The following is a 20,416-nucleotide window of genomic DNA, read 5'->3' on the forward strand; positions in this document are numbered from 1 at the left end:
GGGTGTGAGGGTGTGTTGCGGGTGTGAGGGTGTGTTGCGGGTGTGAGGGTGTGTTGCGGGTGTGAGGGTGTGTTGCGGGTGTGAGGGTGTTGCGGGTGTGAGGGTGTGTTGCGGGTGTGAGGGTGTGTTGCTGGTGTGAGGGTGTGTTGCGGGTGTGAGGGTGTGTTGCGGGTGTGAGGGTGTGTTGCGGTGATGAGGGTGTGTTGCGGGTGTGAGGGTGTGTTGAGGGTGTGAGGGTGTGTTGCGGGTGTGAGGGTGTGTTGCGAGTGTGAGGGTGTATTGCGGGTGTGTTGCGTGTGTGAGGGTGTGTTGCGGGTGTGAGGGTGTGTTGCGGGTGTGAGGGTGTGTTGCGAGTGTGAGGGTGTGTTGCGGGTGTGTTGCGTGTGTGAGGGTGTGTTGCGGGTGTGCGGGTGTGTTGCGGGTGTGAGGGTGTGTTGCGGGTGTGAGGGTGTGTTGCGGGTGTGAGGGTGTGTTGCGGGTGTGAGGGTGTGTTGCGGGTGTGAGGGTGTGTTGCGGGTGTGTTGCGGGTGTGAGGAGGGTGTGTTGCGGGTGTGAGGGTGTGTTGCGGGTGTGAGGGTGTGTTGCGGGTGTGAGGGTGTGTTGCGGGTGTGAGGGTGTGTTGCGGGTGTGAGGGTGTGTTGCGGGTGTGAGGGCGTGTTGCGGGTGTGAGGGTGTGTTGCGGGTGTGAGGGTGTGTTGCGGGTGTGAGGGTGTGTTGAGGGTGTGAGGGTGTGTTGAGGGTGTGAGGGTGTGTTACTGGTGTGAGGGTGTGTTGCGGGTGTGAGGGTGTGTTGCGGGTGTGAGGGTGTGTTGCGGGTGTGAGGGTGTGTTGCGGGTGTGAGGGTGTGTTGCGGGTGTGAGGGTGTGTTGCGGGTGTGTTGAGGGTGTGTTGCGGGTGTGAGGGTGTGTTGCGGGTGTGAGGGTGTGTTGAGGGTGTGTTGCGGGTGTGAGGGTGTGTTGCGGGTGTGAGGGTGTGTTGCGGGTGTGAGGGTGTGTTGCGGGTGTGAGGGTGAGGGTGTGTTGAGGGTGTGAGGGTGTGTTGCGGGTGTGCGGGTGTGTTGCGGGTGTGAGGGTGAGGGTGTGTTGAGGGTGTGTTGCGGTTGTGAGGGTGAGGGTGTGTTGCGGGTGTGAGGGTGTGTTGCGGGTGTGAGGGTGAGGGTGTGTTGCGGTTGTGAGGGTGCGGGTGTGTTGCGGTGCTGAGGGTGTGTTGCGGTTGCGGTTGTGAAGGTGTGTTGCGGTTGTGAGGGTGAGGGTGTGTTGCGGTGGTGCGGGTGAGGGTGTGTTGCGGTGGTGCGGGTGTGTTGCGGTGGTGAGGGTGTGTTGTGGTGGTGAGGGTGTGTTGAAACAGTGGTTAGCACTGTGGCTTCACAGCGCCAGGGTCCCAGGTTCGATTTCTGGCTTGGGTCACTGTCTGTGCGGAGTCTGCACGTTCTCCCCGTGTCTGCGTGGGTTCCTCTGGGTGCTCCGGTTTCCTCCCACAAGTCCCGAAAGACGTGCTGTTAGGTGAATTGGACATTCTGAATTCTCCCTCTGTGTACCTGAACAGGCGCCGGAATGTGGAGACTAGGGGCTTTTCACAGTAACTTCATTGCAGTGTTAATTTAAGCCTACTTGTGACAATAAATATTATTATTATTATTATTATTATTAAGTGTGAGTGTGTTTGAGTGTGAGGGTGTGTTAGTGTCTTGAGTGTGAGGGTGTGTTAGTGTGTTGAGTGTGAGGGTGTTAGTGTGTTTGAGTGTGCGGGTGTTAGTGTGTTGAGTGTGAGGATGTGTTAGTGTGTTTGAGTGTGAGGGTGTTAATGTGTGTGAGGGTGTTAGTGTGTTGAGTGTGAGGGTGTGTTAGTGTGTTGAATGTGAGGGTGTGTTAGTGTGTTGAGGGTGTGTTAGTGTGTTTGAGTGTGAGGATGTGTTAGTGTGTTGAGTGTGAGGGTGTGTTAGTGTGTTGAGTGTGAGGGTGTGTTGAGTGTGAGGGTGTGTTAGTGTGTTGAGTGCGAGGGTGTGTTCGTGTGTTGAGTGTGAGGGCGTTAGTGTGTTGAGTGTGAGGGTGTTAGTGTGTTGAGTGTGAGGGTGTGTTAGTGTGTTGAGTGTGAGGGTGTGTTGAGTGTGAGGGTGTGTTAGTGTGTTAGTGTGTTTGAGTGTGAGGGTGTGTTAGTGTGTTTGAGTGTGAGGGTGTGTTAGTGTGTTTGAGTGTGAGGGTGTGTTTTTATTGATGTGTAATATTTCTTTTCCTCAAAGGGATCTGTCTTTTATTAAAATCATGGATGTTGGACGACGCTATCTTGTCAATCATGTACTCGACCATATTCAAAGCAAAATTGTTTACTACCTCATGAACATCCATATAACTCCACGCTCCATCTACCTGTGTCGCCATGGCGAGAGTGACCTAAACCTGAAGGGCAGGATAGGTGGCGACTCGGGTCTTTCTCTTCGAGGCAAACAGGTGAGTTCAGAATTATTCCGATTACCAGAGTTTGCTGGTCAAAATGTGCCTGTGACCAAAGACTTGTACCTGTCTGTCACTGTGGCTGACCCATCTGGATCACATTTCCAAACAGCATGTAATAAATCTCTATTGCAGCATGGAGTAAATGTCTGTTTGAAAAAGGTTGCCTGCAGTTGTCGATTCTGGTGAGATATTCTGCAGCCGGACAGAGAATGGTGAGTGTAGTGGATGCGAATGGAAAGGATTGGCTGTTTTTCAATCAGACCATAGCAGCACCAGTACCAGTTACATATAGCGGCTGTGACGACACAGAATATTGTTTGCTGATACGATTTCAGATGGAACATTTGGTGGGGACCTATCAATCCTGAACCTTGCTCCAGCCTCATGTTAACTTGCCCTCATCTACGAGAGTTGGTGCTCCTGCGCTGTAATGTTCTATGTTCTATTATGGACAATAAGGGAATAGTGTAGATGGGCTTTAGAGCGGTTTCACAGGTCGGCGCAACATCGAGGGCCGAAGGGCCTGTACTGCGCTATAATGTTCTATGTTCTATGATTGATTTGGGTGTCCATATTCTGTAGGTGGTATTTTGAAGCAAGATTGCAATGTGTGAACTTAAATATGCTCTGTTGATCTTTGTCAGTTTTTGTTTCAAAGAACAAAGGAAAGTACAGCACAGGAACAGGCCCTTCGGCCCTCCAAGCCTGTACCGCTCATGATGCCCTAACTTTTAAAAAAAACCTTCTGCCCTTACTCGGTCCATATCCCTCTATTTCCTCCCTATTCATGGATCCATCCAGATGCCTCTTCAATGTTGCTAATGTGCTGCTTTCACCACATCCTCTGGCAGCGCGTTCCAGACACTCACCACTCTCTGTGTGAAAACCTTACCCCGCACATCTCCCTTAAACTTTCCCCCTCTCACCTTAAACCTGTGCCCCCTTGTAATTGACACTTTCAACCTTGGAAAAAGCCTCTGACTATCACCCTGTCTATGCCTCTCATAATGTTGTAGTCTCTATCAGGTCTCCCCTCAGCCTCCGACTTTCCAGTAAAAACAATCCTAGTTTATTCAACCTTTCCTCATTGCCAACATCCCCGAGACCAGGCGACATCCTGTGGGATGGGGCGAGTGGGCAAAGAGTGTTCATTTGAAGGGTTGGTGTGGACTCGATGGGCTGAATGGCCTCCTGCACTGTCGAGATTATATAATTCTATGACTGCGATTTAATTGCCAATTCCTGACCACTACAGTTTTTCACTTTTTTTAGGACTTGTGTTCAGATGTTTACCTGACCCCTGACCCCTGCTAGGTCCACTGACTCGGCACACTTTGGGTATTGAAGCTGGATGTCCACGGGATTCAACAGAGTCTTCTGCTGCAGTGAGAAATTTAGTTTCTGCCTTCAGCTTCCAAGCCTTTCTTTGGATCTTTCCTCTGTCAGTTTCCTTCTGCGCTTTTGCTTCTTGAGCATTTCTTCTGCTCAGATTATTTCTTTGATTTTTATTTCATTCCGTTTTCCAGGATTTACATCTTCCACAAAATTTGTGTGCAAATTCCGGAGGTATTTTTAAGGTATCCGTAGTCTTAGTTCAATAGTAATTATTTATTAACGAGCAGAAACTATTTACGTTGATACAGTAAAGGTCCAAGATAAGATCTGTCCCATGCTTGCACAGCTCTCTCTAACGTTACACTGACACCTAGATTGGATGATGTAATCTCTTACATCACTATGTTGGCGGTACTGTACTCAGTCTCACAGAACAGTCCAGCACAGTACAGGCCCTTCAGCCCACGATGTTGTGCCGACCATTTATCCTAATCTAAGATCAACCTAACCTGCACCCCTTCAATTTACTGCTGTCCATGTGCCTGTCTCAGAGTCGCTTAAATGTCCCTAATGACTCTGACTCCACCACCTCTGCTGGCCGTGCATTCCACACACCCACCACTCTCTGTGTAAAGAACCTGCCTCTGACATCTCCCCTATACATTCCTCCAATTACCTTAAAATTATGTCCCCTCGTGACAGCCATTTCCACCCTGGGGAAAAGTCTCTGGCTATCCACTCTATCCATGCCTCTCATCACCTTGTACACCTCTATCAAGTCACCTCTCTCCCTTCTTCCCTCCAGTGAGAAAAGCCCAAGCTCCCTCAACCTTTCTTCATAAGACATGCCCTCCAGTCCAGGCAGCATCCTGGTAAATCACCTCTGCACCCTCTCCAAAGCATCCACATCCTTCCTATAATGAGGCGACCAGAATATTCCAAGTGTGGTTTAACCAGGGTTTTATAAAGCTGCAGCAAAACTTTGTGGCTCTTAAACTCAATCCCCGTGTTCATGAAAGCCAACCCACCATGCACCTTAACAACCCCATCACCTGGGTGGCAACTTTGAGGGATCTATGTTCGTGGACCCCAAGATCCCTCTGTTCCTGCAAACTTCCAAGAATTTCACATCTTTGTTCTCTCTGGGGACTGCCATTAGCATTCTTTCTCCTTGGTTTCTGTGGATATTAGCACCCCGGGTTTCTATCTGAAAGCTTTGACAAAGGGTCATCTGGACTCAAAACATTAGCTCTTTTCTCTCCCTACAGATGCTGCCAGACCAACTGAGATTTTCCAGCATTTTCTCTTTGGACCAAGAATCCTGCCTTTAACCCTGTATTCTGCATTCAAATTTGACCTTCCAAAATGAATCACTTCACATTTATCTAGGTTAGAATCATAGAATCATAGAAGTTTACAGCATGGAAACAGGCCCTTCGGCCCAACCAGTCCATGCCGCCCAGTTTTTACCATTAAGCTAGTCCCAGTTGCCCGCACTTGGCCCATAACCCTCGATACCCATCTTACCCATGTAACTATCTAAATGCTTTTTAAAAGACACAATTGTACCCGCCTCTACTACTACCTCTGGCAGCCCATTCCAGATACTCACTACCCTCTGAGTGAAGAAATTGCCCCTCTGGGCCCTTCTGAATCTCTCCCCTCTCACCTTAAACCTATGCCCTCTAGTTTTAGACTCCCCTACCTTTGGGAAAAGATGTTGACTATCTACCTTATCTATGCCCCTCATTATTTTATAGACCTCTATAAGATCACCCCTAAGCCTCCTACGCTCCAGGGAAAAAAGTCCCAGTCTATCCAGCCTCTCCTTATAACTCAAACCATCAAGTCCCGGCAACATCCTAGTAAATCTTTTCTGCACTCTTTCTAGTTTAATAATATCCTTTCTATAATAGGGTGACCAGAACTGCACATAGTATTCCAAGTGTGGCCGTACCAATGTCTTGTACAACTTCAACAAGACGTCCCAACTCCTGTATTCAATGTTCTGACCAATGAAACCAAGCATGCCGAATGCCTTCTTCACCACCCTGTCCACCTGCGACTCCACCTTCAAGGAGCTATGAACCTGTACTCCTAGATCTCTTTGTTCTATAACTCTCCCCAACGCCATACCATTAACTGAGTAGGTCCTGGCCTGATTCGATCTGCCAAAATGCATCACCTCACATTTATCTAAATTAAACTCCATCTGCCATTCGTCGGCCCACTGGCCTAATTGATCAAGATCCCGTTGCAATCCTAGATAACCTTCTTCACTATCCACTGTGCCACCAATCTTGGTGTCATCTGCAAACTTACTAACCATGCCTCCTAAATTCTCACCCAAATCATTAATATAAATCACAAATAACAGTGGACCCAGCACCGATCCCTGAGGCACACCACTGGTCACAGGCCTCCAGTTTGAAAAACAACCCTCTACAACCACCTTCTGTCTTCTGTCGTCCAGCCAATTTTGAATCCAATTGGCAACCTCACCCTGGATCCCGTGAGCTTTAACCTTCTGCAACAACTTACCATGCGGTACCTTGTCAAAGGCTTTGCTAAAGTCCATGTAGACAACGTCTACTGCACTGCCCTCATCTACCTTCTTGGTCACCCCCTCAAAAAACTCAATCAAATTTGTGAGACATGATTTTCCACGCACAAAGCCATGCTGACTGCCCCGAATCAGTCCTTGCCTCTCTAAATGCTTGTAGATCCTGTCTCTCAGAATACCTTCTAGCAACTTACCTACTACAGACGTTAGGCTCACCGGTCTGTAGTTCCCAGGCTTTTCCCTGCTGCCCTTCTTAAACAAGGGCACAACATTCGCCACTCTCCAATCTTCAGGCACCTCACCTGTGGCTGCCGATGATTCAAATATCTCTGTTAGGGGACCCGCAGTTTCCTCCCTAGCCTCCCACAACATCCTGGAATACATTTCATCAGGTCCCGGGGATTTATCTACCTTGATGCGCTTTAAGACTTCTAGCACCTCCTCCTCTGTAATATGCACACTTCTCAAGACATCACTATTTATTTCCCTTAGTTTCCGAACATCCATGCCTTTCTCCACCGTGAATACCGATGAGAAATATTCATTCAGGATCTCACCCAACTCTTGTGGCTCTGCACATAGATGTCCTTGTTGATCCTTAAGAGGCCCTACTCTGCCCCTAGTTACTCTTTTCCCCTTTATGTATCTGTAGAATCTCTTTGGATTCTCCTTTGCATTATTTGCCAAAGCAATTTCATGTCCCCTTTTTGCCCTCCTGATTTCCCTCTTAACTCTATTTCGACAATCTCTATACTCTTCAAGGGATCCACTTGATCCCAGTTGTTTATGTACGTCATATGCCTCCTTCTTCTTTTTGACCAGAGTCTCAATATCTCGAGTCATCCAGGGTTCCCTACTTCTACCAGCCTTGCCCTTCACTCTAAAGGGAATGTGCTTACCCTGCACCCTGGTTAACACATTTTTAAAAGCCTCCCATTTACCAGCCATCCCTTTGCCTGCCAACAGTCTCCCCCAATCTACCTCTGAAAGTTCCTGTCTGATACCATCAAAATTTGCCTTGCCCCAATTAAGAATTTTAACTCTTGGGCCAGACCTATCATTCTCCATAGCTATCTTAAAACTAATGGAGTTATGGTCACTTGTCCCAAAGTCATCCCTCACTAACACTTCTGTCACTTGCCCTTCCTTATTTCCCAAGACGAGGTCAAGTTTTGCCCCCTCTCTAGTCGGTCCATCCACATACTGAATGAGAAATTCCTCCTGAATACACTCAACAAATTTCCCTCCATCCAAGCCCCTAATGCTATGGCTGTCCCAGTCAATGTTGGGAAAGTTAAAGTCCCCTACTATTACCACCCTATTTTTCTTGCAGCTATATGTAATCTCCTTACATATTTACTCCTCAATTTCCCGCTGACTATTTGGGGGCCTGTAGTACAGTCCTATCAAGGTGATCTCTCCCTTCTTATTTTTCAGTTCCACCCATATAGACTCAGTGGGCGAACCCTCGGATATATCCCCTCTAAGTACTGCCGTGATGTTCTCCCTAATCAAAAACGCCACTCCCCCTCCTCTCTTACCTCCTGTTCTATCCTTTCTATAGCACCTGTACCCCGGAACATTGAGCTGCCAGTCCTGCCCCTCCCTTAGCCATGTTTCAGTCATAGCTATAATATCCCAGTCCCATGTGCCCATCCATGCCCTGAGTTCATCCGCTTTGCCCGTCAGGCCCCTTGCATTGAAATAAATGCAGTTTAATGTAGACTTTCCTTGCTCTCTGCCCTGCTTTCTCTGGTTATGCTTTACACACTCTCCCTTCCTGCCTTTTGTTTCCGTCCCCACTGACTTCCTACATCGGTTCCCATCCCCCTGCCACATTAGTTTAAACCCTCCCCAACTGCACTAGCAAACACACCCCCAAGAACATTGGTTCCGGTCCCACCCAGATGCAGACCGTCCGATTTGTACAGGTCCCACCTCCCCCAGAACCGGTCCCAATGTCCCAGGAATTTGAAACCCTCCCTCTTGCACCATCTCTTAAGCCACGTATTCATCCTAGCTATCCTGTCATTCCTACTCTGACTATCACGTGGCACTGGTAGCAATCCTGAGATTACTACCTTTGAGGTCCTACTTTTTAGTTTAACTCCTAACTCCCTAAATTCAGCTTGTAGGACCTCATCCCATTTTTTACCTATATCGTTGGTGCCTATATGCACCACGACAGCTGGCTGTTCACCCTCCCCCTCCAGAATGCCCTGCAGCCGCTCCGAGACATCCTTGACCCTTGCACCAGGGAGGCAATATACCAACCTGGATTCTCGTTTGCGTCCGCAGAAACGCCTGTCTATTCCCCTTACAATTGAATCCCCTATCACTATAACTCTGCCACTCTTTTTCCCGCCCTTCTGTGCAGCAGAGCCAGCCACGGTGCCATGAACCTGGCTGCTGCCACCGTCCCCTGGTGAGTCATCTCCCCCAACAGTTTCCAAAACGGTAAATCTGTTTTGGAGGGAGATGACCGCAGGGGATCCCTGCACTGCCATCCTACTCTTCCTCTGTCTGTTGGCCACCCATTCCCTATCTGCCTCAGTAATTTTAATCTGCGGTGTGACCAACTCACTGAATGTGCTATCCACAACTTCCTCAGCATCGCGGATGCTCCAAAGTGAATCCATCCGCAGCTCCAGAGCCGTCAAGCGGTCTAACAGGAGCTGCAGTTGGACACACTTCTTGCAGATGAAGGAGTCAGGAACACCAGAAGGGTCCCTGACTTGCCACATCTCACAAGAGGAGCATGACACAGGTCTGAGCTCTCCTGCCATGACTTAAACCTGAAGTTAAATTTGAACTACACTACACAGCTAAGAGAAAGTCAAAGAGAGAGAAATCACTTACCAGTCACAAGCCAATCACTTACCTGCTGGCTGTGATGTAATTGCTCCCGAGACTCCCTCACAGGTCTGCTTCTCTGCACCTCCTTAAGATGAGCACCAAATTCCCTTAACTAGTTAATTAATTTACTTAATTAATTGGATTTTTTGGGGGTTTTTTTTTTGGAAACTCAACCCCAATCACCAAACTCCAAAAAAAAACACAGCCCTCACTCACCTCTTACCCTCACTCAGCCTTACCCAAACTCAGATACACTCTGTTTGCCTCCAGCACTCCGTTTCTATAGGCACTCCAGCCACACCCTTTGTATCCTTCCTGATTTACAGTCAGCCAATAGGCCTGCTCCCGAAACTGATCTCCCGAAACTAACAGCTGACCTGCAAGGTAAGGAAGTTGTTAGGCAGTACTTACCTCACCCAGGCCGCAACCTTTTAAACTGTCCGCTCTGCCTCGCAGCTCCCGCGCTTTTTCAATCTCCCGCGCTGTTTCCAAAGTCCCGGCTCTCTCTCTCTCCCGCTCCCAGCTGACCTGCAAGGTAAGGAGGTTGTTAAGCAGTACTTACCTCACCCAGGCCGCAACCTTTTAAACTGTCCGCTCTGCCTCGCAGCTCCCGCGCTTTTTCAATCTCCCGCGCTCCATGGTTGAACTCCATCTGCCACTTCTCAGCCCAGCTCTGCATCCTGTCAATGTCCTGTTGTAACCTGCAACAGCCCTCAACACTATCTACAACTCCCCCAACCTTTGTGTCATCGGCAAACTTACTAACCCACCCTTACACTTCCTCATCCAAGTCATTTATAAAAAACACAAAGAGCAGAGGTCCCCGAACAGATCCTTGCGGGGCACCACTGGTCACCGACCTCCAGGCGAAATACTTTCCATCCACTACCACTCGCTATCTTCTTTCAGCCAGCCAATTCTGTATCCAGACAGGCAAACTTCCCTGTATCCCATGCCCCCTGACTTTCTGAATGTAAACGCTTTATGTGCCAGATCCTAACACTACACTTATGAGATCAAATAAGGGATATTTCAGTCAACTTGGGGTGGAGAGAGGTTTGTGTTGGTGATCATATCCCCCATCTCCTCTCCCAGTGGCCAACGACATGCAAAGACAAGAGGAAACGTCCAGGCTCAGTCACTTCCAGACCGTGCTGGAAATAGAGGGTAAGGGACGTCTTTGACGGTCAGAATAAGCAACAATCCCATTAAATTCCGGACAGTTGGACAGTGTTGGATTAAGTGGCAATTAGGTCTGCAGAGGTGGGCTTTCCTCAGTTTCAAGAACCCCGGAGAGCAAAAGTCCTGGTGTGAGGATCCTCTGGTTAATCCCTGTCTGTCTCTTGTTTTTTCCTTTTAATTTCCATCATTCTATTTCAATTTTGGTACGTGGGCAGAAATTCGCCTATGCCTTTAAGATGGACTTCACCTTTTAATTTGAAAGAAAAGGAATCCAGCAGGATGTGCTGACATCGGTATTGACTCTTCTTGATGGACTTGGCTGGCGGCCAATGAGCTGTTTACTTTGCCAGGTTCTTAGCTGATAATTTATGCTGGTTGGTGCTGATCACTTTGGAATGTTCTGCCTAGGGCAGGAAAACTTCATCTGGAATTTTTAGTTTCAGTTTGATCAAGAAGCTGGAGGGCTACAGCCCTGACCCCTCTCTCGTACCTGATGGACCCTGTTTAAAGATTCAAGGTGAAAACGTTTCTCTCTTTTCAGCCAGATTGAACTGCAGGATGTTCAGTCCAGCCACAAGCTGCAGGCAGGGTCAGTTGTTTGAAAATATTTTTAAACTCTTTTGTGGAGAACTCTGTTCTTACCTCAGGCAATCTGTTGGACATTCTGTTGGAGCTGGAAACAAATAAGAATTAAACAAGCCTGAGACTGGTCTTTGAGTGAAACCAGGTTAATAAAAGTGAAAGTGACTCCCAGAGTAAATCCTGCAGCCGGGGAGTTCTGATTAAATGTAGCTGCCCGAAGATCCTCGTTAGTAATCTAATTATCTCATTGATGGTTTCAGCACTCCGCGTGCTGGGCAATAGCCGGCTGTAATGACTTGAATATCAGAAATAAGGACACTTCTCTTTTTCCATTTTAAAGCTTATCAGTTTATCCCTTTCTATTTCTCTGTGTGTGTCCGTGTCTTGTGTGTGTTTGGGTAGATAGTGGGACGGTAAAAGGAGGGGGGGGGGTAGATTAGCTGGCCGCATTCTCTTATAATTATTACATGTCTTATCTCTATTTTTGCTATAAATAAACAGTTGTTGTGTTTCACTTACAAATATGGTGCCTGTAAGTCATTGGAGCAGTAAAGGGTCAAGGGTTTTAGAAACTTTATATGATTATTTGATAATCCACTTGTGTCGGGACTCCGGGGTCTGTGGGGCTGGAATTGACCGTGAGCTATCCCAGGGTGTCGTAACACCGTCCACTGAGAGCTGGCAGCCAATCACAGGCTGGCAGCCATTCTTTGCTCAGCAGCGCCACAGGGGTAGCAGTGGTGGCTGCTGGCAGTGTCATACCCCTCCCAGATTCAGGATTGCCTAAAGACCCACACACATAAGAACATAAGAACTAGGAGCAGGAGTAGGTCACCTGGCCCCTCGAGCCTGCTCCACCATTCAATGAGATCATGGCTGATCTTTTGTGGACTCAGCTCTACTTTCCGGCCCGAACACCATAACCCTTAATCCCTTTATTCTTCAAAAAACTATCTATCTTTATCTTAAAAACATTTAATGAAGGAGCCTCTACTGCTTCACTGGGCAAGGAATTCCATAGATTCACAACCCTTTGGGTGAAGAAGTTCCTCCTAAACTCAGTCCTAAATCTACTTCCCCTTATTTTGAGGCTGTGCCCCCTAGTTCTGCTTTCACCCACCAGTGGAAACAACCTGCCCGCATATATCCTATCTATTCCCTTCATAATCTTATATGTTTCTATAAGATCCACCCTCATCCTTCTAAATTCCAACGAGTACCATCCCAGTCTACTCAACCTCTCCTTGTAATCCAACCCCTTCAGCTCTGGGATTAACCTAGTGAACCTCCTCTGCACACCCTCCAGTGCCAGTACGTCCTTTCTCAAGTAAGGAGACCAAAACTGAACACAATACTCCAGGTGTGGCCTCACTAACACCTTATACAATTGCAGCATAACCTCCCTAGTCTTAAACTCCATCCCTCTAGCAATGAAGGACAAAATTCCATTTGCCTTCTTAATCACCTGTTGCACCTGTAAACCAACTTTTTGCGACTCATGCACTGGCACTCCCAGGTCTCTCTGCACAGATGATGGTAGGGGCTTCACTGGGTGGGGATGGCTGTGGACTGCAAGGCTGGGAGTAGTTGGCTGTCAGTGACTGCCCCCCCCCCTTCCTAATGTCCATTCATTGAATGAGACACTGAATGCCTTTGAATGAGATGCTCCCTCTGACAGGGTTTGCATTTTGGCTCCCCTCATGGTGACTCCCACACCTGCTGCTGGGTCAGTACCAGCATTGGAAGGATGAGGTCCGTAGTTATTTGCCAACATAGGGGTCCCATTTGGTGATGGGCTGTCCACAAGTCTTTTGATTGACGTGATCGGTGCAGAGGTGGGTAGGCAGTGGGGCACCCTATCTGTCTTTAAACTTACCATGGGGAGGGGGGGTGCAGGAGAGCATTAAATTCCACTCACCAAATACACTCTGACAGTACAACTGATTACTGTTTGTTTATTGGTGGACCGAGTCTATGAAGAGTTCATGTAATTGGCAACAGTGCAAAACTTTGTCTCATTAAAATGCTGCCAGAAATGCAGACTGCCTCTCTTTTGGTAGATTTCATGCAATGTTTGGGTGGTTGTATATTCTTCAAGAGCAGTTAGCTTTCCTTCTTGTATCACATGGCACCTAACCCTCAACAGCCTTCAACGTGGCACCAAACCCTCGACGTGGCACCAAACCCTCAACACCCTCCCGAAGAGCCTGGGTATCTGTCTGAGCTGCGAGTGTGAAGCAACAGTATTACTTGTGATCTGCTGTTTGGAGGAATCCAAGTGTTCATACATGTCAAAATGAAAATTATTAAGCCTCTGATGCAAATGTACACCTGGAAGTTATGTACATTAAAATATCTTGCTCCTCTTTGCTGTTTTTGCTAGTTTGCCAGTTCATTAGGAGAGTTCATACAGGAGCAGAACATAAGAGACCTGAAGGTCTGGACAAGTCAGATGAAAAGAACGATCCAGACTGCAGAGGCCCTGAAGGTGCCCTACGAGCAGTGGAAGATATTGAATGAAATTGATGCGGTCAGTTCACATTTAATTCGCTTTTTTGTTGGAGTCCAGTCCTTTCAGCATTGTCGTAACTCCTATTATATAATTGGAGAAAAGACTAGAGGACCAGTTCAGTTTGAAGCAATGAGGATAAAGTTGATGAATGTGGGAAATCAAACATAGATTGTGGGCACTTACAAGAGGTGCAGAATTGATTATAGCGCATACCTGGAAATGGTGCAGATTCAGAATGAAAAATAAAACCTTTTCTGTTATATATGTGGGTTATTGAATGTCCCTTTAAGATCGCATTACGTGACATACATGATGTCATCAGCTGGTGCCAAACCTTGAACAGTGAAGACCTACTCAATGAAGCTTTGTTGATCTTGCATCAAAACCACATGTTTCGGCAATCTATTTATTTTTTACTGTTAGTCTAAAGATACAACTATTCACTAACGTCCTTTAGGGAAGGAAATCTGCCGTCCTTACCCGGTCTGGCCCACATGTGACTCCAGACCCACAGCAATGTGATTGACTCTTAACTGCCCCTCAAGGGCAACTAGGGATGGACAATAAATGCTGGCACAGCGACGCTCTCTCCCCATGAACAAATTAAAAAGAAAAAACAAGTTACAAAAAGAAAACTGGTGATGAGAATGGAATCCGAAGAAGAAAAACATTATTTTTCAAGGAGTGGAGCAGCTTTAACAGATCAATCGATCAAGCAGATTAACAAAAGGTTAAAGATTACTGGCATCAGTAATGGGAAGGGTATGGGGGAAAATTTCAAAGGAAGGGCTGGTACCGGATTGAAACCGGCAATCTGAGGAATCGAGCTGCGAGGCTCGCCACGAACAGTACAGAAATACACCGAGGTAGCGCGAGAAAGAGAACAAACTATTATCATAATTTGTATGAAAGTTAAAGCTGTTACAAATTGGTAATCCATCTTGAACTAAACCACTCAATTAAGCAAAGTGGGGGAGCATTCCGATTTTGTGTAAAGTGGCAGGACATTTTGGCGCAATAGACTCTATAAATCATATTCAGAGAGATTCCATTGTTACATTTTAGCCAATAAACTTTGGGAATATATTAATGTTATAACCTGCCCGGATCCTAATGGCTGAGGACAATTGGTTACCCCATGTTACTTGGGGAATATGAGATCCCTCAATCAGAGGAGCCGTGGGGCAATCATTAACAACACAGCTGTATAAATAGAGCTGGCCACTGTGATACCGGCTACAGAGGGAATCAGTAATGAAATACTGACCCTGTTTACATATATCAGTGGGCTAAAAAGCTGGTTTGTAGTGCAGAACAAGGCCAGCAGCGTGGGTTCAATTCCCATACCAGCTTACCCGAACAGGTGCCGGCATGTGGCGACTAGGGGCCTTTCACAGTAACTTCATACTTGTGACAATAAAAGATTATTATTATATCCTTGTGAATAAAGTTACTTTCTGTTTGATTCTACAAACTCGTGCTGGATTCTTTGTGGTCCTCACAAAAATTAAGTTCCCTGCATTCCTAAATACAATTGTTAACAAAGCTTTTAATTTATTAAAAAGTTAGTTCAGCCTGAGAAAACCGGAATTGGTTAAAATATTAGAAGATCATTATTCACCAAAGTTGTTGATTATTTGGAGAGGTTTCGTTTTCATCAAAGGAATCAGTTTGAAGGGGACAGTATTGCGCAGTTTGTTGCAACCCTGAAGCGACTTGCAGAGCGTTTGCAAATTTGGCGACTTGTTAGATGACACAATTAGAGATCGTTTAGTGTGTGGTTTGAAAAATTAGGCCATTCAAAGAAGATTATTAACTGAACAAAATCTAAGTCTGAAGACTCCGTTAGATATTGTTGTTTCAGTGCAACACGCGGCTAAGGAGGTTTCTCAGCTCGGATAAGCCAAGGATCCATAAACTGGCGGCCGCCAGAAGATGTCTATCCAGCAACAGGCGTTCATTGCTGTGCAAAAAGGGGCCATTCACAGGCTGAACGCTGGAGCAAGGACAGTCAATATAAAAGTGCTCACACAGCAAGAGCGTGCTGCAGTAAACTCCAGAGAGAAATGCTCACAGGAAGACAAAACTCATTTAAAGGAAGATACAAAACAAAATCAAGTAAGAAAATTCACAATGTAGAATGGGCAGCAGAGTGGTTAGCACTGCTGCTTCACAGCGTCCGGGACCTGGTTTCAATTCCGACCTCGTGTGACTGTCTGTGTGGAGTTTGCACTTTCTCTCAGTGACTGGGTGGGTTTCCTCCGGGTGCTCTGGTTTCCTCCAACAGTCCAAAGATGTGCAGGTTAGGTGGATTGGCCTTACTAAAAAAATTGCCCCTTAGTGCCCAAAGGTTAGGTGGGATTACGAGGATAAAGTGGGAATTAGGCCTAGATAGGGTGCTCTTTCAGAGGGTTGGTGCTGACTCAGTGGGCTGAATGGCCTCCTTCTGCATTGTAGGGATTCTATGATTAATCATAAAGAACAAAAGCCACAATGAAACTAAAACAATTTGTTCTGATGAAGAAGAAAGTTGAACGCACTCTATGCCCAGGGTGAGTCACACTGTTACTGGACAACCTATTAAAATGGAGGTCGATTAGGGACTGCCATCTCCCTAATTCCTGAGACCACCTGCGGACAGAAACCTAATCATCCGCCTTTAAAACCAGCAGGTGTGATCTTGAGGATCTAAACTGAAGAGCGAGTACCTCTGAGTGGCTGCATTATAGTCAGGTTTGAGCTAAGAGGTCAAACTGCAAAGCAACCACTTCCCACGTGGGGCAAGGAGGTTTCCAGCTTTCTTTAGCCAGTCTTGGCTGGAAAGCATTAAATTGAGTTGGAGCGCTGTCAACAGCTTAGTTGATTCAAAGTCTGACTTACAGACCATCATGAAAAAAACAGCAGTGTTTTTGAATGGGGTCCATGAAGGAGTAAAAGTGTCCACGAAGATGAAGGAAAATAGCCAGCAGAGATGTCTCGAGGTTAGACCAGTGCCCTATGCAATATGTCCAAAGATTGAAGCAAAACTACCGAGACTTGTAGAAACGGGAGTCTTGGAACACATTGTCAGGATATTTGTGTTCATTGAGTCATCCAGGCTCGAAACGTTCGCTCCCTTTTCTCTCCACAGAGGCTGTCAGACCTGCAGAGATTGTCCAGATTTTCTGTTTTTGTTTCAGATTCCAGCATCCACAGTAATTTGTTTTTATCCTTCCTGTTTATTCCCCTATTTCCCCTTTCTTTAATTTTGCTGTTGTCATTTTGATCCATGGATGATTAATGACCTGTCTCTTTAAGACGATCAGTAGAATTTAAAAGTTACAGGTGAAAACACTCTGCTAGTCTCAGCTGGATTGTACAGGAGGCTGCAGAGTTGTCGGCACCAGAGAGCGAGAGAGATTGGGTGGGACTAGGTTTGATTGATTGGCTGGCAGCCAATGAATTGTCCAAAAGGTCGTACTCTGTCTGGTAACAAGTGGTGATTGAAGCCTCTCCCAGTGGAATGCTTTTCAGAGTCCGAAGGAGTTTCCCTTTGGATCCTGGACGCTCAGGGGAAAGGACCTCGCTCTCTCTTGCTCTCAAGAAAACATGTGAGTTGCTGTTTTTCTGAAACTGCAGAGACCCAAATGAACCTACAATAAAACCATAAACTGTAAGCAAGGTTTGAGAGGAGTAAAGTTGTGGGAAACCACCAACTGAAAAAAAAAATCCTTTTACTTATTTTATTTTGCCCCATTCTTTCTGTGTGTGTGTAGGGGTATGTGTAGGGGTATGTAGCATGGTATGTGGAATTCGACAATAGTTGACCACTTCTATTTGCTGTAGAGTCATTATACTTCTTGTTATAAATAAGCACTACACATTCTCCCTGTGTGCGCGATGTGCAGGTTAGGTGGATTTGCCATGGTAAATTGCCCCTTAATTGGAAAAAATGATTGGGTACTCTAAATTTAAAAATAAATAAACAGTAATTGTGTTTACATTTACAAACCTGGTGACTGTAATTCTTGGGAAGCCAAGGGCCAAAGACTTTGGGTATTTTTATGAGAATTATAAGTTAATTCACTTGTGTTGTGACTCAGGGAAGGGACAAGTGGGGCTGGAATTGACTGTGCGCTGGCCCAGGGTGTTGTAACACCATCATTATTAGTGACTGGACAACTCCTGTCATCAAGCAGGATGGGTCAATTTGTATCTGTGGAGGTTTTAACAAACAATCCAGTTCAATGTGTACATCAATACCCGCTACCATTGATTGAAGATTTGTTCACAGGCCTAGCGGGACAGAAGTTCAGCAAGACTGACCTATCGCAGGCCTAGCTACAAATGAATGCGGCAGCTGAATCTTAACGCCTGCTACCATCATGGGAAAGGTCTGTTCCACTACAGCAAATTGCCTTTCGGAATAACGTCAGCACCAGCTTTATTTCAACAATCAATGGACCAGATCCGCAATGACTTACCTCGATGACATTTGATTGCCGATGAAGATTTACTTAGACTGAAAACTCACACTTAAATGCCTTCAGATGTATGGGCTGCGTGTCAGGAAAGAGAAATGTGATTTATTTCAGACACCCATACAATATCTAGGACATGTAATTGACAGTAAGGGTCTACATAAAGTGAATTGTGTTAAAATACAAGTTGTGTTGGACTTTAGAATTAGCTATGTTATAGATGTGGGTTATTGTATGTGTGAAATGTCTCTTAAAGATCGAGACACATGACATGCGTGACATCATTGTCTACTTTGGGTTTTTAGAGAAGTCTAGTGCCAAACTCTGTACAGTGAAGACTGATTAAATAGATCTCAGTTAATTTTCCATCAAACACACATGCTTCAGCAATCTATTTATTTTGTACTGTTCGTCTAAAGGTACAACATTTTCTTTTTATGTAAAAAAAAAAGGTTTGCGAAAATAGTCTGCAAGAACATTTAATTCTGCTGTCACATGAGTTACTGTGATTCACAGTGGGGTTCGTTAGGGCATTAGATGTTACTGAAATTCACAAAGATTTTGACGTGAACGTGGGGGGCATGGTTGGGGAATTTGCTGACGACAAAGATTGGCCGAGTGGTGGGCAGTGTGGAGGCTAGCTACAATCTCCAAAACGATATCGATGGGTTGGTGGAGTGGGCGATAAAGTGGCAGCTGGAATTTAACACAGAGAAGTGCGAGGTCACCCATTTAGGGAGGCCAATAAATTCGGAGTACACAATAAATGGGAATATATTAAAGAGGGGTGGATGAAGTGAGAGATCTTGATGTACAAGTACACAGATCCCTAAAGGCAGCTGTTCAAGTAGACAAGGTTGTAAAGAAAGCATATGGAATGCTCTCCTTCATTAGCAGAGGTGTAGAATATAAAAGTAAAGATATAGGCCGGGATTCTCCCTTCTGGGGACTAAGTCCCCACGCCGGCGGGAGAACCGGCGCCAACCACGCCGGTGTCAACAGTCCCCGAAAGTGCAGCATTCTCCGCCCTTTCGGGGGCTAGATGGACGGCGGAGGGGTCGGCACCTCTCCAGCCGGCACCAAAGGGCCGGCGCGAGTTTGCGCATGCGCAGACCGGCTGGCGTATTTTGGCACATGCGCGGGGGGTTCTCTTCTCCGCGCCGGCCATGGCGGAGCCCTATAGGGGCCGGCGAGGAAGGAAGAAGTGCCCCCACTGGACAGACACGCCCGCAGATCGGTGGGCCCCGATCGCAGGCCAGGCCACCATGGGGGCCCCCCCCCCCCCGGGGTCAGATCCCCCCGAGCACTGCTCCCGCCGACTTACCTGCCATGTCCCACCGGTGCGTTCGTTGAGTGATTCACGCCAGCGGGACTGGCCAAAAACAGACGGCCGTTCGGCCCATCGGGGCCCGGAAAATTGCCGGGGGGGGGGCGCTGCCAACGGCCCCCGACAGGCGTGGCGTGAATCCCGCCCCCGGAGAATACGGCAGCCGGCGGCAGGGCGGGATTCACGCCGCCCCCGGGGATTGTCCGACCCGGCTGGGGCTTGGAGATTCTCGCCTATAATGTTGGAATTGTATAAAACACTGGTGAGGCCACAACTGGAATATTGTGTGCAGTTCTGCACACCGCATTATAGACAGAATGTAATTGCTATGGAGAGAGTGTAGAGGAGGTTTACAAGAATGTTGCCAGGGCTGAAAAAATGTGTCTATGAGGAGAGATTGGATTGGTTGGGGTTATTTTCCTTGGAACAAAGAAGGCTGAGGGGGTGACTTGATTGAGGTGAACAAAATTATGAGAGGAAGTAATAGCGTGGACAGAATAAATTGTTTCCCTTCGTGTCGAATTCTAGAACCAGGAGACATAGATTCAAGATAAGAGGCAGAAGGTGTGGAGGGGACGCGAGGAATAGTTTTTTACACACAGGGTACTGGGAGTCTGGAATTCGCTGCCCGAGTTGGTGGTGGAGGCAGCGACCCTAAACTCTTTTAAAAGGGACCCGGACCTGCACCTTAACTGCTCTAAGCTCAAGGCTATGGACCGGGTGCAGGAAGGTGGGATTAGAAAGGGCACCAGAGTGTCCTCGGGTTGGCATGGACAAGAAGGGCCGAATGGCCCCCTGTGCGGGAACGTTTCTATAATTCTAGGTGGATTGTTCCTGAGATTTAGAGGGAGTGGGGGAGGTTGGGAGAAGAATCTGTTATCTCAATTCGGGTCTCATGATTTGATGCATGTTTTTCAGGGTGTCTGCGAGGAGATGATGTATGAGGAGATTCAGAAGAATTACCCAGCAGAATTTGCATTAAGAGATCAGGACAAATACAGATATCGGTATCCAAAAGGAGAGGTGAGGAACGGAATGCAGCATCATTGTATAACTCTGAGCAAATCTCTTCACAGTGGTTTTGTCCATCACTTGATATCATTAAACTCCGTCACTTTGGAGTTTCATGTCAGAGCTTTCAAATAC

The 20,416-nt window shown here is 46.9% G+C and overlaps 1 protein-coding gene across 7 annotated transcripts in view; it reads left to right on the forward strand.

Annotated features, from left to right (window-relative positions):
* LOC140388658 (6-phosphofructo-2-kinase/fructose-2,6-bisphosphatase 4-like) overlaps nucleotides 1-20,416 on the forward strand; it is a 442,444-nt gene that overhangs the window by 289,700 nt on the left and 132,328 nt on the right. For all 7 annotated transcript variants that reach the window (XM_072473142.1, XM_072473143.1, XM_072473141.1 and 4 more), the window contains 3 exons: nucleotides 2,240-2,447; nucleotides 13,355-13,501; nucleotides 20,189-20,293. In XM_072473142.1, the coding sequence (XP_072329243.1) occupies nucleotides 2,240-2,447; nucleotides 13,355-13,501; nucleotides 20,189-20,293 (460 nt within the window). The remainder of the gene's footprint in view (nucleotides 1-2,239; nucleotides 2,448-13,354; nucleotides 13,502-20,188; nucleotides 20,294-20,416) is intronic.

Source organism: Scyliorhinus torazame, chromosome 13 (genome assembly GCF_047496885.1).
Source record: "Scyliorhinus torazame isolate Kashiwa2021f chromosome 13, sScyTor2.1, whole genome shotgun sequence".
In the NCBI taxonomy this organism is placed as follows: Eukaryota; Metazoa; Chordata; class Chondrichthyes; order Carcharhiniformes; family Scyliorhinidae; genus Scyliorhinus; species Scyliorhinus torazame.